We start from the raw sequence: 24239 nt of genomic DNA, 5'->3' as shown, positions 1-24239 counted from the left end.
TTTTTTTTTTTTTTTTTTTTTTTTTTTTTTTGGTGTTTTTTGAGTTCTTTATATATCCTAGAGATTAATGTTTTATTGGAGGTGCATGTGGTAAAGATTTTCTCCCAATCTGTAGGCTCTCTCCTCACATTATTGTTTCCTTTGCTGAGAAGAAACTTTTTAATTTGAATCTATCCCATTTATTGATTCTTGATTTTACTTCTTGTGCTTTAGGAGTCTTGTTAGGGAAGTCAGATGCTAGGCCGACATGGTGAAGATTTGAACTTATGTTTTCTTCTATTAGGCGCAGGGTCTCTGTTCTAATGCCTAAGTCTTTGATCCACTTTGAGTTGATTTTTGTGCAAGGTGAGAGAGGTTTAATTTCATTTTGCTACATATGGATTTCTAGTTTTACCAGCACCATTTGTTGAATAGGCTATCTTTTCTCCACTGAATATTTTTGGCACCTTTGTCTAGTATGATATAACTGAATTTATGTGGGTTTGTCTCCGTGTCCTCTATTCTGCACCGTTGGTCTACAAGTCTATTTTGGTGCCAATACCATGCTGTTTTTGTTACTATAGCTCTGTATTCATTTGTTTTTATTTGGTGAGTAATATTTCATTATATGAATATACCATAATTTGTTTATCTGTTCCTTGGTTGATGGCATTTGGGTAGTTTTTGGTTCTGGGAAACTGTGAATAAACTTGTTTTATACCTTTGTTATAAACACCCATGTGCAAGATTTTATGTGAACATGTATGTTTATTTATCTTGGGTAAATACTTAGGAGTGGTCTGCTAAATTTTGAAATTAAGCTTATGTTTAACTTTATAAGAAACTGATAACTGTTTTTCCAAAGTGGTGGTACCATTTTGCATTTTCACCAGCAATTTTTGAGAGTTCTGGTTGTTCTGCATCCTAGTCAACTTTTGGAAATGTCAGAGTTTTTTGGATTTTTAAATTTTTAATTAATTAATTAATTTTTTGGTACTGGGAATTGAACACGGGGGCACTTAACCACTGAGCTACATCCCCACCCCTTTTTATTTCTTAAAATTTGAGATAGGATCTCACTAAATTTCTTAGTGCCCCACTAAGTTGCTGAGATTAGCTTTGAACTTGTGATCCTCCTGTCTCAGCCTCTCAAGCTGCTGGGATTACAGGAGTGCACCACCACACCCAGCTTGGATTTTTTTTTTTAAAAAAGCCTTTATAATATATGTGAAGTTTTTGTTAGTTTCAAGTGAAAATTATGCAAAATGAAATCACCAGAATGACAATTTAAATATGAAACAAGCATTTACTATATATCTACCGTGTGCTAAGCTCTTTTGTAGTAATGGGAATATAGAAATAAGACATACCTCTGCTGCCATGGGACTTACAGTTTGTTGAAGGTGACAGGCACGTAAAGAAGTAAATATGATATACTAAGTTAGTGCTGTTACCTGGAGTCATGTTATATGGGGTGGAAGAAGTGTTTAACTGGATGTGTTTAGCTGGATGTGGTCCATGTTGTAGAAGGATTTTGATGTTTATGATCAGTAAAAAGATAAGAATATGAGGAGCCACATGTACTTTCGCATCATGTTTAAGGCTAGGTTTTGGTAGCAAAGGTCAAGCTCCCTTTACATTATTATATCTATAAATGCCTACTAAGCTACTTGTGATAATATCCTGCTGGCTAACTACACAATGACTTGAAGTGACATCAGCTAATTACTTTCAGAAGTCACACTTGCACAGTAACCAGGGGAAGGGAAAACTTTAAGTTGTAGTCACTGCTTTCTTTTTACCTTTATGTATCTTTCTGTATCTGCTCATCTCTGTCTTTTACCTAGCACACTGCCAAACCCTATAATCATTCTTTTTAAAAAAGTGCTTATGTACTACTCAACTATGCACTATTTACCAGAGTCAGTAGCAGCTGCATCAGACATTTGCAATTTTTATACAGTTGACCCCTCTAGAATTTTCCCTGAGGGATTTGGCCTCAGTATGTAGGGTCACTTCAGGTGAATAAGGGATTCCAAGAGCTGTGTTTCCCTGTATCTGATATACTGAGTCTCTTATCTGATCTGCCTGACCAAAACCAATGTGAAGAGCTGTGAAAGAAGATTAGGACTGTGGGGAACAGGAAGAGACAAGACAGAAATGTGCTTCCAGTTGAGTCATGCTCATCTAATTTTTGAGCATCCTTCAGAGCAAGTGAAACTATTCTCAGTTTTTTTTTTAATCTTTCCAGAATCTTAGTTAGCTTGGTTTGCTATTACACTGCAAGGAAAAGTGTAATCTGATAAAGAAAGGTTAGGTAATATGAATTAGTCATCCTCAAGCAGAAAAAGATGGGACCAGGGTGTGATGATGCATGCCTATAGTCCCAGCATATCAGGGGGCTAAGGCAGAAGGAGTGCAAATGCTGATGCTGTAGTTTAGTGGTAAAGTACCTGTGAGTTCAATCCTTAGTACTGCCAGGAAAAATAAATGAAGGAAGGAAGGAAGGAAGGAGGAAAGGAAAGGAAAGGAAGAAAGGAAAAAAGGAAGAGAAAGAAAGAAACATTGGGACATGCCTAATTTTATTCCAAGCTGTATTAAGGGTTTGTGAGTATTTTTATTGCATTGAAGACAATGTTTAACAATTTTAAGGAATATTAACATTCACAGCAAATTTAGTTTATTCTCTCCACTCCCAACAGAAAAGGGAAAAGTTTCAATTTCATAAGGACTTTAGGTTAGATGTAAGGAGCACTTGCTTGCCCTTGTGTAACTGAAGGAGAGTATAGATTCACCTTTTCCAGAGGCCTGTACTTTATTAGTAGTCTCACTGGGGATAGTTAAAACCCTCATTCCTTTTTATTTTTTGCCCTTATTTTTTTTAATTTTTTTTTTTATTATTTTGAGATAGAGTCTAAGTTGCTGAGGCTGGCCTCAAACTTGTGATCTTCCTGCCTCAGACTCCTGAGTGCCACCATGCCTGGCTACAATATACCATTGATTGAGGACTTGATACTTGAGAAGAAAATCTACATTTGAGAAGCTTTTTTCCCTTCCCCTGAGGTTAGTGAGGTTAGGTTTCCCCTTTATTTGGAAGCAGTTTTAATATTAAGGCAAATGTATGCTAGGCTGCTTGCTACTTCAGCAAAGTTCAATTTGATATAAAAACCTCTTGCTTTTGACAGGTTGTGACAAATAACAGCAGTAATTGGTTTAGAAGTACAAATTCCTAGACTTCTGCTCTGCAATACTTTGGAAGTTTGTTACTACTGATCTAATTTAAAATTCATCATGGAATCCTGTCTGTTCTTTTGGTGTTCCTAAACAAATTCTGTACTTGAAATCACTTCATGTTGAACTTTGGAGTATTGCCTCTTTGGTGAGGCAATCAGGGTGACAAGTTCCACAGATCCTTTTCTTTCTTTGTTAGAGGTATCCTTCATAGACACTAGGGAGTGAGGAACCGTAGTGCCAAAGTTGTGGAGGACATAGAAGAGATGCAACTAAAGGCCTAGAATAGAAATTTTGAGAAAACTGAGGGATGGGAAGAAATTTCAAAATCAAATTATTTTATAAAATGTGTAGTTGGATGATTACTTGATTTCTCTTAAGGAAGTTAACCTTGTATTTACTTTGTAGGAAGGATATGTCTTTGATAAGTGGGGGAGATAGAAGTACATATCTATTATTGGTTGAAGAAAGCAAGTTTCACAACAGTATGCCCACTTTTATGTTTACAGGAAAAAATAATATAAGACTGAATGTATTTTCTATAGGTACGTATATAGAAAAAGAATCCCTTGGTATTCATGGGAGTTGGTTCCAGGATCTCTGTGTAGATACCAAAATCCACAGATGCTTAAGTCCCTTGTATAAAATGGCATAGAATTTGCATATAACCTGTGCATATCCTCCTATACTTTTTGTTATCTCTAGATTACTTATAATACATAATAACAATGTAAATGCTATTAAATAGTCATTATGCTATAATGTTGGAATAATGAGAAATCTGTAGATGTTCAATACAGATGCAGTTTTTTTTCAAATATTTTCAATTTATGGTTGGTTGAATCCATGAATGTGAAATCAATACATATAGAGTTCCAACTCTGCATTTTTAAATATTTGCAAGAATACATGCCAAATATATATAGTGATATGGAGAGTGGAAGAAGACATACAGCATTTTTCAAATAGTATGTACTATGGTAGAAAGTAAGAACAGTAGGGTAGAAACTTAGAAATGACTAGTTTTATGATTTCTTGGTGTTATAATCATTTAACTTTGAAATGTTTTATCTATGTATATATTAAAGTCATATGATGAATAGAAAAGCCTTCCTTCAGGAATTCCTCTTTTTGTTTTTCTGTATTATTTTATAAGCATATCTGTCCTTTCCTAGCCCTTTCAGATATCTTCTCACCTTTTGATTTTTGGTCTATTCTATGTCCCATTCTCCCCAACTATGCCCCCAATGTTCATGAGACACACTGCAGGTAATCAGGGTGGAAGCATTGGAATATTATTGGCATGGACATGAGAATCATAGACAGGTTCATATCCTGATTTCTGATCAGCTTTGTGACTTTGAGCAGTTATATAACTCTGTGAGCATGTTTTCCCCTCTGATTCAGAGATAATACCTACCCTGCAGGGTGGTGTGGTGAGGATTGAGAAGCCATCATAGTTAATCTTATCATTTAGTTCCAGACCTACTTTAATTTTTGCAGATACTGTTGATCTTTGCAGTCTTTTACTTCGTGTCTCTAGGAGAGAAAAGACCTGGGTATAAGCCAGAAATTGTATAAAGAGGTCCTGGATTCCTCTCCCAAGTAAAAGGCAGGTAAACTGGGCATGGTGGCACATACTTGTAATCCCAAGATTTAGAAGGCTGAGGCAGGAGGATTGCAAGTTCAAGGCCAGGCTCAGCAATTTAGCAAGACCTTGTCTAAAAATAAAAAGGACTGGTATGTAGCTCAATGATAGGTACCCCTGGATTCAATCCCTACTATTGAACATAAAAGAAAAGAATGAGTAAATGGGATGGGCTAGTAGTACAGGTAGACTCGGGCCGTGCTGGTGAGTAGATCAGACTGCTTCTTGAGGTTAATTGTCACTTGAACAAGAGTAATTCACCAAGGGCAAGTGAGAGATTGCTTATATGGCAGAGTGAAGTCAGAGAGACCTCTCTGGATCATGTTAGGATTAGGCTAAAGGGAGTGAAGGGTGTATGTGTAGAAACACTTAATACTGAAGAGAGTAGGAAGTCAGGAAGGTGGTACAGTAAAAGTCCTTAAGAGCTTGTCTGGATTTGACTAAATTTGAGCCCTGCCATTTATTAGCCCCATAACCTTCAGCCAGTTACTTAATCTGTCCAAGATTTGCTTGCTTAATTTATAAGATGGTGCCAAAAGTTACCTCCTTTATAGAGTTGTGAGGTAATTTTAAATTCTTGACAAATTTATTAATATTAAGTCAAGCCGGGAAAGAAAAAAAAAGCAGTGATTATATAGTGGGGGTGGGCTGCTCCTATATATATAACTAACTGATAATGTCTGCCATTGATTATCTTTAAAGAAAAAGAGTCAGTAATGGGATCTATTATTTATAGATGTCCTAATGCTTCTTGGTGTGCTTGCTTGTTAAAAGCAAACAAACAAAAAAAGAGAAATATTTTCTTTTTGCTTATATTGGGAAACAAAACTTACAAAAAAAATCTAACAGGTAAGTTGCTACTTATGACTTTTATAGTTGAACGCTAAATTGTGGCTGCCTTTTCCCTGTACATGATTTCCTTTGAATTTCACTACAGATTTTTCAGTTTCTCTGTACTTTCTGTTCTGTGTCTTGCTGGATTCCTGATTAATCAGTTATTTCAGCATCGTTTAGTACTTGTAAAACAAAAAAGATGAATGGTATGCAGCAAATATAAATTGATGAGGCATGAATGGAATTAATTTTAATGAGAAAATAAGTCTCTTAGAGGACTGAAGTTTTCTCAATTAAGAAGCCTATGACAATTCTGTCATGCTTTTCACATGGCATATGTCTTTATCTGTTAAACATAAGTGAACTCTGCTGGGTTAGCATTGTGACCTTCTGAGGATTTAAATCTGTGTTCCAGTGTTATCACAGAAGTCTTTTTGAATTATTCCTACTATTATAGTAGGTACATAGTACAGATGCCTTGTTGTACATTCTATCTTTTAGTACTGAAAACAACCATGAAGAGGGAATTATCATCCCCATTTTGTAGATGAAGATGACCAAGGCTTAGAAATTTTTTCAAAGTGACATGTCAGTTAATTGGAGAGGCAGAATTTGAAAATCAGATTTTGATTCCAGTTTGTGCTTTTTTTTTTTATGGTACTTGGATTGAACTCAAGGGTGCTTAGCTTAGCCTCAGAGCCACATCCCCAGTCCTTTTTATTTTTTATTTTGAGATGCTTCACTAAGCTGCTTAGGGCCTCACTAAGTTGCTGAGGTTGGCCCCAGGCTTGTGATCCTCCTGCCTCAGCTTTCTACCCACACTCTGCCAGTTTGTGCTTTTAAAATTTAACTCACCAACTGCCTGTCTAATCCATAATCAGAAAACTACAAAGCTGGCTTTCTGCAAAATGGCTGGCTGTTTATTGATGCTGCTTCTCTTCTATTCCCTTCCTTCAATTTACTGCCCAAGTTTACTGAATAGAATCATATGTAGAAAGACTTAACTTGAAGAATCACCCAGTCTAGTGGTTCTCAGCAAGTCATAAGAATCACCTGGAACATTTATTTCTTTTAAAATTATGATGAAGTGGTTTGAGCTGGAACCCAGAAACTTGTGTTTTTAACCTGAGCTACCTGTGATTTTGACGGTCTCCTTGGTTTGGGGACCATTTCAGTTTAGACACATAAATCCTCCTCCCATCACTTTTACCAATTTTCCTGACAGGTGGTCATCTAATCTCTGATATCCTTTTGTGACAGGGACTCACTGCCACCTTGCCAAAAGGTCATTTCATCAACAATTAGATGTAGTGCTATGTTTCTATAGTTTTCATTAATTACCCCATATGGATCGAATCAACAATTTTGGACAGACTTTTATACTCTTTGGGCTTAGCTTTGAGTTTAGATCCTGGTTTTAATCTTTTCTAACCCTTGCCTTCTTTATATTTAAAATGGGTATGTGAAAGATTATATCAAGAATTAGATGAAAAAATAGAAATGTCCTGACTGGAAAGATTGTTGAATGCCATCAGTCTTGTCTTACAGTTTCCTTTCAGCCTGTTCTGAAAGGATCTCATATCTACAGTTAGAAGTGTATTCTAGTTAGAAGTGTGGTTATGATAGAAGGTGCCTAGATATTCATTATGGGATTGTCAGTGCCAGAAATAGGTTGTCATTTTGCCTCCTCATCAGCATGCTTGTTTACTTCTGGCTTTTTCTGTGGAGAAAGAATATGATACTTCTTATGGGGATAGATAAGCCTGCATTTCTGGAAGTTCAGCTTCACTGCTTAAGTAATTAGAGCTTCCACTGATAAAGCAAACCAAAAGCAAAACAAATGATCTGTCAGAAGACCTTAAAGGTAAAAGAAAAACCCTTGAGTTATATAGAAACCAAACTGGAGAACAGCAACAAAAATCTATGTTTCTTTCTTATCCAAGGATAAAGAAACTAATGAGTGCTGTTCATTGGAGAGGGGTAAGTGTTAGTGCAAGGCTGGATAAATTGTACACTGTAGTTTGATTTGATTTGGCTGTTGAGATGTATGTCTTTTTGTTGTTGTTGTTGTTGTTGTTGTTGTTTTATTTTTTCTTGGTAGTACTAAGGATTGAACCCAGAGGTCTCTTACTACTGAGTGATACCCCTAGCCCCACCTTTTTTTTTCTTTCCTATTTTGAGATAGGGTCTTGTTAAATTGCCCCAGCTGGCCTTGAATTTACAGTCCTTCTGCCTCAGCCTCCCACGTTGCCAGACTCTTGCCTTTCTTAAATAAAGCAATCAAAGTCTATTTTATAGAATTACCTTAGGCCATAAACTACACTTCCCATTAGGTTTAGACTTGAAGAACTTGTAGCTTATGGTCTCTGGTGGGCTGGAGTGAAATGTGGTGGAACAGGGTTTTTTTGTTTTGTTTTGTTTTCCCCTTTTTCACTTAGTTTGTAGTAGCTTTCCCTTTTCAAATTGTTTTTTACTTATACATCATGGAAATACTACTTTGAGTTAAAATTTTTTTATTAGTGCTTTTCTGAAGGTAATTTTAGTACTTTGGTCACATTTTTATTAGTGTATCTGAAGTATGGAATTTATCAGTCATAATATTAAAGATATCCATTACAATTACATTAAAATGATAATCACCTTTTCATTCTTCAGAGAAGTGAGTCTGTTTGTAAACTGAGTACTAACATTGTGGTTCTCTGGGGGTGGGAGAAATTTCTATTCATTTAACAATGGAGGCATGGGGTGGAAGGTAGAGGGCAAAGCTAATTCACTTTACCCTTTTGAATTTACTTTTTCACTTCATTTGAGAGAAAATCAGTGTCCATTAGTGAGGCATTGACTTTATAAAATATTAGGGAAGAGGATTCAATTTAATTAATTTTGGAAACTAGAAATAAATTTAATAGGCCAAATCATTAGTCTTAATGAAAGGAAGGACTGTGTTTTTAGAAATATCTTTAACTTTCATTCATGTCATCAATCCACAGCAGGAAGCAAATAATTTGGTATTTACTTTATGAAGTAATTTTATGTATCGTCTTGTTCTGTGTTTTTATTTTTAGGACCGGAGTAGGCCTTATGACACTTTTAACTTGCACTCCTTGGAGAACTCCTTAATGGATATGATAAGGACTGATCATGAGCCTCTGAAAGGTAAACACTACCCTCCCAGTGGCCCACCAATGAGTTTCGCTGATATAATGTGGAGGAATCATTTCGCAGGTTAGGAATATTCATATGTCCATTCCTTGCTTGGTGTTTTAAGCAAAAATCAGCTTTTTAATAATTGTGATTTTTTTGTTTTGTTTGTTGTTTGTTTTGTTTTGCTTCTGTAAAGCTTTGTGGAATGTATTTAAAATTGATTTTTGTTTTTAACCTGGGTTCAGCTACCTGCAATAATTAAGGTTGATTGCTTTATTCAGTAATGTCTGGAAGAAGCATGTGTGGGGTAGCTGAGGTCATGGTTATAGCATGAGACCAGAAGATAAATTTTCTGAGCTTTGGGCATTTGGAAACCTAAATTTGCATAGTCCATTTAAGTCAAGGTATACTGCAAGGAAGTATGAGATTTAGTAAATCAGTCTTCAAAGACTACATCAGAAAGCTTTGCATAAAAGGATTCCTTTTAATTAGAGTATTATCACTTTCCTATAGGAAGTATTGTAACACAGATTTAAGAACAGCCAATGACCCTTTGCATAGTTTGAAGCTAAACCACAAGAAAGATGGCTTAAAGTATATAAATGTTTTGGGTTAAATATAAGGCAGAGAGTCTAAAGGTCAACAATATTAGGACTTCCTATTTTAGAGTTCATATAAATTTAGGACAGATGTTTCATTCATCATTACATATCATTCCTTTTATGGATTATAGGATTTTTAGGTACCCTATAAAATTTTAAATACTAATACAAATTTTCTGTGGAAATACCCCACTTAGGTTAGGACCTAAATATATCTGAAAACTGAAGAGTTTGCCACAGGGATGCCCATCTAATGTGAACCTTGGTTCTTTCTAGGCCTTTATATAGGGTGTGACTGACTATGAACATCTGACACTTACTTCTTCAAGACACATCACAAGTCCATTCCATCATTTTCTTTTTATACTTATGATTTTCTGCTGATTTTCTCAGTTTCCAGTGAAAAGTAGTAGTTAGAGTAGACTATAAAGAAAGTAAAAGATTTTCAGAAAAGCTAGATATATATTTTTAAATATTTTTAATTGTAGATTAACACAATACTTTTATTTATTTGTTTGTTTATTTATTTTATGTGGTGCTAAGGATCAAACCAGTGCCTCACATGCACTAGGCAAACACTCCACCACTGAGCTACAACCCCAGCCCCAGTAAAGCTTTATTTTAAGGCCTTCAGAAGCAGGGAAAAAAAACATTATTATGTTTAGTTATTGTTACCACATCTTTCTTCAGTTAAAGATTAAGTACCTGGTAATTTAAAGCATAATTCACTTAGAAGTGAGAAAGATGTTTAAAACAACAACAACAACAACAAAACATTCACAGTCTATTTTGCATTTTTAGAATATTCTAAGGCTACATATGCTACATATGTCATCCTTCTCTACTATAAATAGCTATAAGCCTTTCCTATTTATTCTAAAATATTCAAGTCCTGTTCTTCTATGCATACATGTTTTATTATGGGCTGTATTCTTTTTGACTTGCAGTAAAAGATTATGAAAGGTTATTAGATTGTAGCCTAAAATAATTTACCAGAATTTTGTGTACTTAGGTTAAGCAGAAGCTATTATGTTCCATTGAGCAGTTCGTTTCATCAAACTGGCATAGTGTAAGGAGGGAACCTCACTGTGGGGTGATATAATACCTGATTCCATTTGTGGTGGTCTTTTTTATTGCAGGCCCAACTACCTCTGCATAGCCTTCCTTACTAGCAGTTATGAGGTTTTGTCTATAAAAGCTTGCTGCACTGTGCTTATAATAAATATATCCTAATAAGTTGAAAGACACTTCATGCACACTTTCTTATAGCCTCCTTATGGTTGCAGTTTCCCAGTTCATCATACTAACTACCACAGTGATTTCATATAAATGGACTACTTTCTTGTGATCAGTGATATCAGTATGTCATTGTCCTTTGTGCTTCGGGGTGTTTGGGCTTCCTGTTTTCCCTTTATAGCCAGGGGAGTTTTAGATCTGATTTATAGCATCACATTTGATCCTTATCACCTATTACCATAATGAATGATACTTGCACCTTAAAATGTTTTAAGTAATTTTAGTTTTAAAAAGTAGCGAAAACTGTTAGAACTAAAAGGTAACTAACTAACTAACTAAATAAATAAAACATTGTGGCTAGCCATGGTGGCTCATGCCTGTAATCTCAGCTACCCAGGAGGCTGATGCAAGAGGAACACAAGCTCAAGGCCAGCCTGGACATCTTAGCTAGATTCTGTCTCAAAATTTAAGACATTAAAAAGGACTGGGAATGTAGCTTAGAGATAGAATGTCCTGTGTTCAATTCCCAGTACTGCAAAAAGAAGGAACCAAGCAAGCATGCATGCGTTGTGATGGTGTGTCCTTTAGTTTTCTATTTCCCATATAGTAAATATTATCCATGTTTCTCTTTGATCTTTATAATTTCTTAATAGGACTTATATTGGGACTTGTAGGTTGTTTACAGTTTTTCCTTTATTATAGATAATGCTACCATGAATGAGTTCAGACATATAGCATGTCTTTAAGGTAAATTCATAGTGATGGTCTTTGGGTCAAAAAATGTAAACAAATACATGGATTAAGCTTTAAGAGAAGTATGGGGGCTGGGATTGTGGCTCAGCGGTAGAGCCCTCGCTTACCATGGGCGGGACCCATGCTCGATCCTCAGCACCACATAAAAATAAAGGCATTGTGTTGTGTCCATCTACAGCTAAAAAATAAATATAAAAAAAAAAAGAGAAGTACAGTAGGCTAGGGTATCTACTGTGTGACTTCTCTATGGGCATGTCCAGAAACACTTTTCTCTATTCCATCCTATCTTCAGTGTCCCCTGCCTACACTTCAGCCTAGAGTCTTCTTATTCCAGTTGAATATAGGAACACTATTTTAATGGTCTCAGATATCAAGTATAGGGTGGTGGAGTTTTGTTTTCTTTGTTTTTGTAGCACTGGGAATTGAACCCAGAGCCTCCCACATGCTAGGCAAATGCTTTACCACTGAGCTTACACCCCCAGCCTTTTTTATTTTATTTTGAGACAGAGTCTGACTAAATTATCCAATCTGATCTCACACCTGTGATCTTAGTCTTCCAGGTGGCTGGGGTTACAGGTGTGTGCTACTGAGCCTGGCTAGTAATTGTCTTTTGTATGTTTCTTTGTCTTGGTGGTTTTTCCCCTAGAGCTCAATTTACTTTTTCTTCAGGGGAGGAAAAAAAAAAAGAAAAAGTGCTGGTGATTGAATCCAGGGGTACTCTATCATTGAGCTACATCACTAACCATTTTTAAAAAATGTTTTTATTTGAGACAGGGTCTTGCTAAATTTGCTGAGGCTGGCCTTGAACTTGCAATCTTTCTGCTGCAGCTTCTGGAGTTGCTGGGATTACAGGCATGTGCCACCATACCCAGCTGATCTCCGCTCTTATTTGTAGTAGATTGAAGGGAAAGCCAACTCTTCTCATAACTATGATGATTAAGGGGATTTCTAGTGTTGAAAGAAGTAGGATAAGAGAGGAAAAGGGCTAGGGATAAAACTCAGTGATAGAGTGATTGTGAGCATAGATTTCATCCCCAGAATCCCCACCCTCAAACATACACACACATACACAGAGGTGATGTAGTGGCTTACATCTGTAATCCCAGTGACTTGGGAAACTGAGGTATGAGGATCACAAGTTCAAGACTAGCCTCAGCAATTTAGTGAGACTCTTAGTAACTTAGAACCTTTTTCCAAATTTTAAAAGGGGGGCATGTAACAGAGTGGTAAATCTCCCCTGGGTTCACTCCCCACTATTCCCCTGACCAAAAAAAAAGGTAGAGGGAAGATTCATCTCTATACAGTCTTTATAGTTGTCCCCTGACTTGAAAACCTGATTTCATTAGTCATATTCTCCGTACTCTAGAATAATAAGGGAATACCAACTTCAGTGTGCTGGCAGAGTTGGTGATACTGGGAAGCAAAGATCCTATCCTCTAGCTAGGGAAGCACAACATAGCAGGCATCTAGTCAGAAAACAGGGAGGGAGTCACTTTTGCTTTATCCTGAGCCATTTCCTTAAAACAAAAGATCTGGCTGACTGGGAGTAGGGCCTAATGAAGAGTTTTAATAATATATTTGAATTTTCTGTTCCTTTGCCATTTGTGAAACTTGAAAAATGAAAAGAGCAGGTATCAGTTAAGAACTGATATTGAGGGTTTTGCTTTTCAAAGGTATACTAAAACAGTCTGAGGAAAAACCAGCGTATCTTCTGGTAATAGTGCTTTAGGTACATTTAAATTGACAGAACTTGGAAGGAGTGAATGCTATCCCTTTGTTGTTATAAAGGCATTTTTTTATTCATCACAATTTAAATTTAGTATTATAGAGACTTTCACAAAATTGTCCCCCTTTTTTGGAATTTTGAGATTTTCTTGTAAGAAAAATGCATCTTCACTACATTTTGATGACTGACTTCCTGGATGTTCTAGAAAAATATATTGTCTCTTTACTTCTGATGCTTGAATCATTGCTTAGTTTTATTTTTGTTATCTCTCTTTAGCCTATCAGTGCATCTTGTATAAAATTAGCAGATTCCACCAGTGGTAGAGCTTTGCCAGTAAGCATGAGGCCCTGGGTTTGATCACCAGTACCATGTATAAATGCATACAAGTGCACATGTGCACATATATACATGCGCATGAGCATAGGCACACACACACACACACACAGAACAGATTCTATTAGGGGACTGGTTCTGAATCAGCAAGAAGTGATTTTTCAACTTTTTTTTTTTTTTTGTACCAGGGATTGAACCCAGGGTGCTTAACCACTGAGCCACATCCTTAGCCCTTTTTGTTTTTTTATTTTGAGACAAGGCCTTGAATGCAGCCCATGCCCATCAACTTTTTTTTTTTGAGACCGAGTTTTATTTTGTTGTCCAGGGTGGCCTCAAACTTCCTGGGCTCACGCAGTCGTCCCATCATAGCCTCCTAGGTAGCTGGGACTACAGATTTACACTACCTTGCCTAGCTTTACATATAGCATTTTAATCATCTGACAGTTCTAAAAGAAAAGGATTTAGAAATTCTGATTTATTGTTCTGAAGTACAATCTTAAGTGAAACAGGGGCACAAAAGATTTAACAGTTTGCTGAAGCCAGGTGTGGTAGCATTGTGAGATTGATGTGGGAGAATCACTTGAACCCATGAGTTTGAAGACCAGCCTGGGAAAAATGCTGAAAATTATTCATTACTGGTAGGTGAAGAAACTAGGAATTAAACTTAGGCCTAAGCCTTTTACTTTGCTGATTAGTTATTTGGGACATCTTTAGAATACATAGTACCAGAATTTAATGATTTCCTTTAGAGAAATTTTTTAATTTTTTTTCTATATTTTTACATATTGTATCTTATAGATACATTTTCTTTTTTATGAATATGTTTTCTTAAGGAATATGTTGCCAAATTTTTAGAAAAAAGTGGTGGGAAATAATATTCAGTAGAATATACATTTTACCTTATAATCTTTTTTGGAATATAGCGCTAATATGTTGTTATGTAAAGCTCTCTGAAGGTGGTGATTAGAGGAAGGTACAGCAGTTTTTCCCCAATTTATAACATATTGCACAAGTAAAGAAATGAATTTCATCATTAATTTTGAATTAATAAAAATTCCAAGTTTTATTTTGGACACATTCAAGTTTAGTTTTAGTTGAACTCTGAAACTTTAGTCTTAATAATTAGATTTTAAAATATAAATGTGAATTAAGCTTATGGAACTGATTTTTACAGTATAAATAACCATTTGTAACCCTTTTCTCTAAATTCTCCCTCTATCCCCTCTCAACCTTATTTATCAGGTGCTATGTAGTAGGCAAAGTGGGACATAGTCTCAGATTTCCACAGCATCATTTAACTCAGTAAAACCAAGTATGCCTTCCAGTTTTTGAAACCTTATATTTTGCACTATACTTAAAAGATAGCTAGCTGACAAGAACAATTTAAAAATAGCAGACCATGGACAGGTGACAAAATGTCACACTGGCAGCACCAGACTGCATTAACAAAAATCACCAGATGTCACACACTTGATTCTATTTTCACAGCTGATTAAACAGCAGTATTTGTTGGACAAAAGGAATAAAAAAGAAATGGCCTCATCTGAATTTGGAACTAGTTTTCCTTTTGCTGTTATATATTTTCTTTCTTGTCTGAAACCCCTTAACAACCATAAAAATGAATACATACAACATATTAAGAAAGAATATATAGAAAAATTCTAGTCTTAGAAAAGAAACCATCCCATATGCACACTCCCTAAATTGGAAGAGTATAAATCAAAATGATAACTGTGCTTGTCTTTAATGATATAAAATCTTCATTTTCCTGTACTATCTAATGTATCTCCAGTGAAACTGTTGCATTTTGTAATCTAAACATTAATTTTTGAAGAGGTAACTAGCTTGCAGAAGCCATAAGTGAGTTTATTTATTTATTTATTTATTGCAGTTCTGAGGATTGAACCCAGGGCCTTACACTCACTAGGCAAGTAATCTGCCACAGAGCTACAGCTCTGATCCATAAGTGATTTTACCAAAACAATACAAAACAAAACATAATGAAACAAAAATTACATTTAATTGGAGGGGAAAATTAAATTATATTTAAATAATTGGTTATATGGTTCTGGCATTGACCCCAAGGTTTTTTAAATAAAAGCATGTGTTGTTAGCTTTCATCCACAGATCCATTGAAGTCAAACAGAATTAGGGAGAATACCAGGAAAAGTAAAAAGTGCTTTGCTTTTCAGCAATTAGTGATGCCTTCCATCTGCAAAACAGTGCCTAAGGCTCTTGTTTTGCTTCTTAAAAAGATTGAATTGGAAGTAATCAGTACAGGACAGAGAATGATAATTAGAAAATAACCCAGCTTCCTTCCAGTTCAACTGTCTAAGCTGAAAAGTTCTAACCTCTTATGAAAAGAGTCAAAAAGGATCTAAGTTTTGAGTGATGAAAGCAGCACCCCTTCAAGTTTGAGAATATTTGTCCATCCAGAAATATACAAAAATTGTTATTTGGTGTAGTGGCTATAAACTACATAATTCTTTCCTACAAACGTAGACATACGGAATAAAAGAAGTTGAATGAGGATCAGTTGAATTTGGGCTTTACTTGATTTCTTTGATAACCCTTTATTATTCTAGTAATATTAGGGAACCTAGCTTTGTAGGAACTACACCCTTCTCTGAGTCACATCTAATATTCATGTATATTAGTATTTGGTAGTCAGGATTCTGGAAATAATGGAGGAGAGAACACTGGTATAGCTAATTGAAGCCAGAATGTAAATTGTTCTTACTGAGTCAAAACCCTGTTCTGGTGACAGATTCTTCTATAATAGTTTCTGATGAAGGTGATGGTAGGAGATAGCACTCATTACATATAGTATGAACCATAATGTTCAGGGACTTTAAAATGACTTAAAAATCAGAAAACATAACAAGGCATATGGAACATTTGCATATGTAGATACATTAGGTGTATCTTCCAACAATGGGGTACTTTTTGAAATTTCTAATAATTAGCTTCTAATAAATACGAAAAGGTCTGAAATCTATAAAAATAGGCATGGATTTTCTGTCAAAACCATTATAATGGATTCTGAATAGGAATTTTAGTATATTATAAATGCTAGCAAGATAGTCTCCACAAAACTAGGACAATTGCAATATTCTTTGTCCTAATAAGATTTAAAATAATAAAAACAAAATCATTTTTATTGAAATCCCTGTAAAATGCTTACTGGCAAATTAGAAAAATTTTATTAGAATTCATAAATTGTTGATGATTTTTCTGTTCTTACACACACACACACACACACACACACACACACACACACACCCCAATGCAAGTGATACACCTACACTTCTGAGGGATTTGATTTTTATACACTTTTTGTTGTTTTGAGGGAGCTGAGAATTAAACCCAGGGCTTTGCACACACTAGGCAAGTATTCTTCCAATGAGCTACACCCCCAGCCCTTCACTAATTCTTAGTATGAAATGACCTTTCACAAATTATCATAGAATATTTAAGAAATTAGGATGTTTTGTTTAGGTTAAAAAAACATAATTTTTTCCCTAGTAATTTATAATTCCTCCTTTTTATTCGAGGCAACTGCTCTGTTTCTTCTTCTGTGATGCTTTTCTTTTGGGCCAGAAGAGCTTGATGATGCTGTTTTTCCTCTAATCTTCAATAACAGAGTTTAATACCAAGTAATAATTGTCTCTTTTGCAATTATGTATAAAATCATATTCATTGTAAAAATCGATCGCTTTTACTTTATCTCCAGCTTTCTGTTAATAACTGTTTTCTCCCCACATATATGCTTGACATTTTTAAATTTAAATAGTGGTTGTGAAATAGAGTTAACATTTTCTGAGAATTTCATAATCCTTGACATAACTGGACATTAAAACCTCAAAGAGCTAGGTATAGTGGTACATGCCTATAATCCCAGCAATTTGAGAGGCTGAGGCAGGAGATTGCAAGTTTGAGGCCAACCTCAGCAATTTACTGAGGCCCTAAGTAACTTTGGGAAACTCTGTGTCAAAAAATTTTAAAAAGGGCTGGGATGTAACCCAGTAGTAAAGTACCCCTGGGTTCAATTCCCAGTACCAAAAAACAAAAACAACAACAACAAAAAAAGCTCAGTGGTAGAGTGATTCTCTGAATTCAGTCCTCAGAACAGCAACAAAACAAAACCTTGTAGAACCAAGTTTATACATATTAGCTTTAAAAACTGTTGCGTTAATAACTGTTTTGTTGAAAGAATTGGTCAAAAAATTTTACCAAGTACATTTTCCCCCATACAAGATACTGTGTAATTTTTCTATTGATATATCCACTTCTTGGTCTCAAATAACAAATGAAAAAAAATCAAATATCTACATCTTTCACTTTTATCCCTGAGGGTCATTAGTTGAAACTTCTGATTCCAGCTCATCATCTAGTAGACCAGAGGTTTCGAAACTCTGTGAAGGGCTAAAAAGTAAATATTTTAGGCTTTATAGGCCACATGGCCTCTGTCACATATTATTATTTGTTTTTGTTTGATTTTGCAACCCTTTAAAAATGTCAAAATAGTTCTTAGCTCAGAGACATACAAAAACAGGCAGCTGACCAATATGGCCAAAAATTTTCAACTCCTGTAATAATTGTAAGAATAAAGGTCTGGAAATTAATATTATGCCCAAGGTCATAAAACTAGTTAATGATGGGGGAAGCATAAAAACTATATATATTTTTAAACCAGTAATTTTTTCCCCACTCTGTTACATAAATTTCACTATCTTTCTTCTGGTTGCCATTCTAATAATTATGTTGCAATTTTGAGCCATTATGAAACCTGTTTCTTTTTATTCTCTCTAAGCTTCAAGTTTATATACTTTTTTTTTTTTGGCTGCTTGAATTTCAAAGGCACTATGAATGATTGTTTAAATTAAATTCTTAATCCAGGGAATTGGCATGTTCAAATTGGAATGTGGAAGATGTGAAAATTTCAGACTATTATAACAGAAGCTTCTTTTTTGTTTTGTTGTATTTTATTTGTATTGAGACTTTGCCTTTGTTTTAAGACTTTTCATGTGTATGTTTTATGACTTGATTTACAAAATTGCAATTGCTTTGGCCTTTGGTAGCATTTTTGTTATAGATTGATCTGTTTTAACTTTTTGTAATGTTAATATTTTATAATGTATCTGAAATTATTATACTGAGTTTTCTTTTCTTTGGCTTAAAATAAAATTACTTTATTTTTTAGGTCGCATGGGAATAAATTTCCACCATCCGGGAACAGATAATATTATGGCACTTAACAGTAAGTCCTTATATGAAATATTCTGTAAAAACAACAATCATGTTTGCAACATATGATTTCCACCTTTCTTATTAACTGTTCATTATATTTCAACCTTTCATTGAACGTAGTGTCGGCCATTATTCTATACCAGTAGTTCTCAAAAGTGTGGTCCTTGGGATTAACACATCAGCCTCCCTTAGGAAATTATTAAAAATGCAAAGTTTCCAGCTCTTCTACATACCTACTTAATCAGTTTAAGGATGGGACTCAGAAATCTGTGTATTAAGAAGTCCTGTACATGATTCTGTGTTGGCTAAAGTTATGACTCCGTGGCAGAGTTGGCAAACTATAGCCCAGTAAGTCAAATCTGGCTTAATGCCTGGTTTTTTATTTATTTTTATTTTTTAAGTTTGTTCTAATTAGTTATACATGACAGCAGAATGCATTTTGTTTCCCTTTTTAATATATATATTTTTTAGTTGTAGTTGGACACAATACCTTTATTTTACCTATTTATTTTTATGTAGTACTGAGGATCAAACCCAGTGCCTCGCATGTGCTAGGCGAGTGCTCTACCACTGAGCCAGGATCCCAGCCCTGCATTTTGTTTCTTAGTGCCTGTTTTTGTAAATAACATTTTATTGGAACATAGTCACACCCATTCATTTATAGATTGTCTGAAGCTCCTTTCGTGCTACAAAGCAGAGCTTACAAAGCCTACCCTATTTACTATCTGACCCTTTTCAGAAAATATTTGCCAGCTCTCACTCTACATCATTAAAGTGGGGCAATGAAGGAAGGAGATTAAGTGGGAGGAGTAGGGAAGAGAATGTGAATGGATAAATCAATTAGTTCATACATAACTCAGAATCTTCTCGTTATGGGCAAATAGCTGACATGTATTTTAAGCTGAACATCCAGGGGTCTCCCACATTAGTGAAATTTGCATGTTATAGGTGTCAGTAGCTTTGTAGGTTAAAATTTGTTTTGACTAGTATAATTGTTGGGTTAAGTACTAGAGCAACAAAAATTATATACCAGAAAGTCATGATATATTATGTATATAATATAATATGTATATTATATCAGTTATTATGTATTATATCAGTTAACACTGGAAAAAATGTCTAGCTAGCATCAAGTCTCTTTCTAGTGTTGTAGACCAAATAGCTTTACAGAAGAATAGTCTCTGAATAGAAATTGACAGTCACAAGGACCATTGAATATCTCAGAATTGAAATTTTCTCTTCTATCAAGTGAGTGAGATCAGATTGTCCTCTCTCATCCTCCCAGATAGTCAAACTGATTTATATACATATGGGAGAAACACTTGGTAAATCTAAGGCTGTGTTATTCCTTTTCCTTTTTTTTTTTTTTTTTTGGTACTGGAGATTGAACTCAGGGGCACTTGACCACTGAGCCACATCCCCAGTCCTATTTTGTATTTTATTTAGAGCCAGGGTCTCACTGAGTTGCTTAGTGCCTCACTTTTGCTGAGGCTGGCTTTTGAACTCATGATCCTCTTGGTTCAGTCTCCCGAGCTGCAGTGATTACAAGCATGTGCCACTGCACCCAGCTCCTTTTCCTCTTGATTAAAGATATTGAAATACAAATGAAGTTCCTTAAGACAGATATTTCCAAAATATGTATTCCACATTTCCTTTGTTCTGAGATGCATTGTGCTTACCAGTGAGCACTGCTGAGAACCACTGGCAGGGCTTTGTGTTGCAGGTTAATCATTTTAAAAATATAAATATATAGCTGGTATCCCCTCCTTTGGAGGGTCTTAGAAATAATAAAAATTCTGAAGTATTTAATTCTCATTTTTAATTTTTTTTCTTTGGTTCTGATGCTGGAGATTGAATCCAGGGCCTCAAACATGGTAGGAAAGTGCTCTACCACTGAGCTATTTCCCCATCCCTTTTTATATTTCATTTTAAGACAGGATCTTGCAAAGTTGCCCAGGCTGGCCTCAAATATGGGATCTTCCTGCCTTAGGATCTCAAGTAGCTCGGATTCAAGGCGTCCACTGTCATGTTCATTTCATTATCTAATTTCTAAAAGAAGGGTCACTTTACATTTAGATTATGCTACCTCTACTTTTTTTTCTAAAGGGATGGAATTAATAAGCATACTTATCTTGCTGAGTTTTAGCAATAATTAGTTGTGAAAATGCTTCAGTTAGATGATGGGACTTAGAGTTGAATATAAAAGAACAGTATGGTAGTGTGTCTGCCTGAAGCAATTAGTATGTATCTGAGAAAAGATCTAATTTGACATGATGTAAGCCATCTTTTGCAAGAAGGAGAGAGTGTAATTTGTGACATTTTGGGTAAAAAAGAAACTAAAAGACATTTTTCTTCTTAAAAGGTTTTGATTATCTTTGATTTGATTTTCTTTAACTCTCTGCTTTTAAATAAGATATTTCATTTAAGTCCTTTCCACTTTGTACATGTTGCTCAAATCACCCTTTTAGCCTCATTTCTCTCATCTTTGAGAGAAGGGGATTGATTAGGTAATTTTAATGCCTGCTTTCAGCATGTATCTTCTGTGGTGGTCTGATATATTTCAGAGTACTAAAAGGGCCATTTTGCTGTTATCTTTATCAAATGTTGATGAGCTCCACATGGTTGCAGTAGGACGGCACATAGGAAAGGGCATCAATATTCACATGGTTTTGTGGAAAGGCATCAATATTCACATGGAGCCCTGTTGACTGCTCAAAATACACCATAAAAACAACCAGAGTTTGGGCTGGGGATGTTGCTCAATGGTAGAGCACTTGCCTAGCATGCATGAGAATCTGGGTTCTAACCCCAGCACAACAAGAAACAAAACCAAATAAACAGCAGGCACAGTGGGTGGCACATGCCTGCAATCTCAGGAGGATCACAAGTTCAAGGCCAGCCTCAGCAATTTAGCCAGGCCCTAAGCAACTTAGTAAGACCCTGTCTCAAAAAATAAAAGGGCTGGGAATGTAGCTCAGATATTCAATCCCCAGTACTGGAAAACAAAAACAAAAATAAAACAACCAGAATTTGACATTTGCACTGCTTACTGTGAATTTTCTTTTGAAGTTTGGCTCTAACTTGAGGTGATCATAATCCTCTTTGGGAGGTACTTCTGGGACTTTCAGGCTTTGACATATTTGCTGTGATAAAACTTTTCTCCCCTTTTGTAGAGTTAAGCCCAGATCATCCAGCAATGTATGTAGCACACATGCACACATACATATTTGTGTAGTTTTTGTCTCCTTTTTCTGTCTTCTATCCTGTTACTGGCCTGTCTTCCTTCCTTTCCTTCAAGTTTCATATAGAAATAATTGAGATGAAGTCACAGATATTAAAACTTTATCCAGAATTTTTGATTATTGGAAGGGACTCAATTGAAGTTGAGCCATACTTTCAGGAAAGCAGTGGCTGGTTAAGAAAATTGAGGATGCTTTTTTTCCATAGAGAAAATAGGCTGTTATAAACAAGTAAACATTAGAAAGTTACTTGATGTGTACAAAATTAAAAACAGAGTAGTAGTGTGGTTTAAGTGATAGTATCATTGGCTCAAAGAAGGTATCTTCTAAGCCAGCTGGAAAGCACGTGAGACCTGAAGAGAAAACAGTGAATTAGCGTAGCCTTGAAACACATGTCTGGAGTCAGGCAAATCTGACTCTACCTCTTATAGCTATAGGACCTTAGGGCCACATTCTTAACTCCTCTTTGCCTTTGGTTTCTTCACTTGTAAAATGGAGAGCATGATCACTTTGCAATATATCTATATCTTTTGTGTGTATGTGTGTGGTACGGGGATTGAACCCAGGAGTGCTTTATCACTGAGCTACATCCCCAGCCCCTTATTACGTTTTATTTTGAGACAGGGTCTCACTAAGTGCTGAGGCTGGCTTTGAACTCGGGATACTTGTGCCTCAGCTCTTGGTAACCAGGCCTGGCAGCTACATATAATGTTTTGGTTTTTTTTTTTTTTTCTTGGTACCAGATATTGAACCCAGGGGTTATTTATTTATTTATTTATTAGCTTTAGGTGGACACGATATCTTTATTTTATTTTTATGTGGTGCTGAGGATCGAACCCAGTGCCTCATGCATGCTAGGCAAGTGCACTCCCACTTGAGCCACATACCCAGCCCCTTTATTTTTTATTTTGAGACAGGGTCTCACTAAGTTGCTTAGGGCCTCACTAACTTGCTAGGGCCAGCTTTGAATTTGTGATGCTCCTGAGCTGCTGGGATTACAGAAGTGTGCCACTGCATGTGGCTATATATAAATCTTATAAAGCTCAGCATAGTGCCTGATTTGTAGATAATGCTCAAGTTAGCTACTGTTGTAGTTGTTTACATCAGTTTTATTGCTGCCTTTTTAAGATCTTTTTTTCTTTGCATATTAGATTTTTAAAACATGAATGTATCATACACCATTTATATTTAGATAGATGTTTTCTTGATGAAATTTAAGGGTGCACACCTGTTAATCATCTTGTAAGGCTAGAGTGACTGTACTGGGATACATTCCCATATGTTTGGGGTGAATCTTTTTTTTTCCTGGATGAAATACTTTCTGTCACCTGACTTTGGAATATGCATCTTCTTTGGGTCCTATAGCCCCTTCACAGCTGTTACATCTCTTGTGATATTGGCACTATTTATGATAGCTCCAAAAGGTAAATAATTTAAATGTCCCTCAACTAGAGAATGTATAAAGAACTTGTGGTACATCCATACAATGACATCGTATTCAGCAATAAAAAGGAAATGGACTGGTATGACATACAATTAATTACATTAATAGCTCTTAAAATAATTATGCTGAGGTAAAAAATAAAAAACTAGACCAAAAAAAGTCCATATTAGATGATTCCACTAACATAAAATTTTAAAAAATGTAAACTAAACTACAGTGACAAGACAATAAAGCAGCTTCAAGAAGGGAGTTTTTTAAGTCATAGTGTCCTCTTTTTTTCTTATAATAAGTTGCATCTAGTTGAGTGAGTCTCTGAATCTCCTTAAGCTTTAGTTTAAAAATCTACACGTGGACATTTAATGATTCTCACCCTAACCACGTCATTGTTTTGTAAGATTTCAGATGAGGTAAGGCATTTTACTGCTACATTTGGGAAGTATTCAGAAAAGATATTGTCAGAAAAAAACATTTGTTTTTGACAGGACAGAGGTTCAGTATTGTTTAAAAGTTCATGCCATTTTTTCCTCAGATCTTTCAGATTGTAATTAGAGAATATTCCATGGTAAGAAGTGAATAAGAAATCTGAAGTATTACTTCCCCTCTGACAGGGTGAAATGATTATTTACCCTCATTCTTCCTTATCAAACTGTCTAAAATATTTATAAATTGAAGCATCTAAGAATAAAACTGGAACAATCTAAAAGACTTAAAATTTTAATATCTTTAAAAAAAAAGGCAAAAACCAAAAAGGGCTGGGTTTGTTGCTCAAGCTTGCCTAATTTGTAGGAGGCCCTAGGTTTGATCCACCACCCCCCCCCCC

At 35.4% G+C, this 24239-nt stretch overlaps 1 protein-coding gene across 13 annotated transcripts in view; it reads left to right on the top strand.

Annotated features, from left to right (window-relative positions):
* Positions 1–24239, top strand: part of Cpeb3 (cytoplasmic polyadenylation element binding protein 3) — a 208803-nt gene that overhangs the window by 63070 nt on the left and 121494 nt on the right. For 6 of the 13 annotated variants that reach the window (XM_048801753.1, XM_048801746.1, XM_048801749.1 and 3 more), the window contains exons 3-4: positions 8758–8917; positions 18690–18746. In XM_048801753.1, the coding sequence (XP_048657710.1) occupies positions 8758–8917; positions 18690–18746 (217 nt within the window). Of the gene's footprint in view, positions 1–1196; positions 3043–8757; positions 8918–14570; positions 17143–18689; positions 18747–24239 lie in introns of those variants that run through there. The other 7 variants (XM_048801752.1, XM_048801751.1, XM_048801750.1 and 4 more) reach the window with 5 other exon arrangements.

The sequence above is a fragment of the Marmota marmota genome, unplaced genomic scaffold, assembly GCF_001458135.2.
Source record: "Marmota marmota marmota unplaced genomic scaffold, marMar, whole genome shotgun sequence".
Lineage (NCBI taxonomy): Eukaryota > Metazoa > Chordata > Mammalia > Rodentia > Sciuridae > Marmota > Marmota marmota.
Note: the sequence above shows the minus strand (reverse complement) of the source record. Positions and strands in the feature narration are given on the sequence as shown.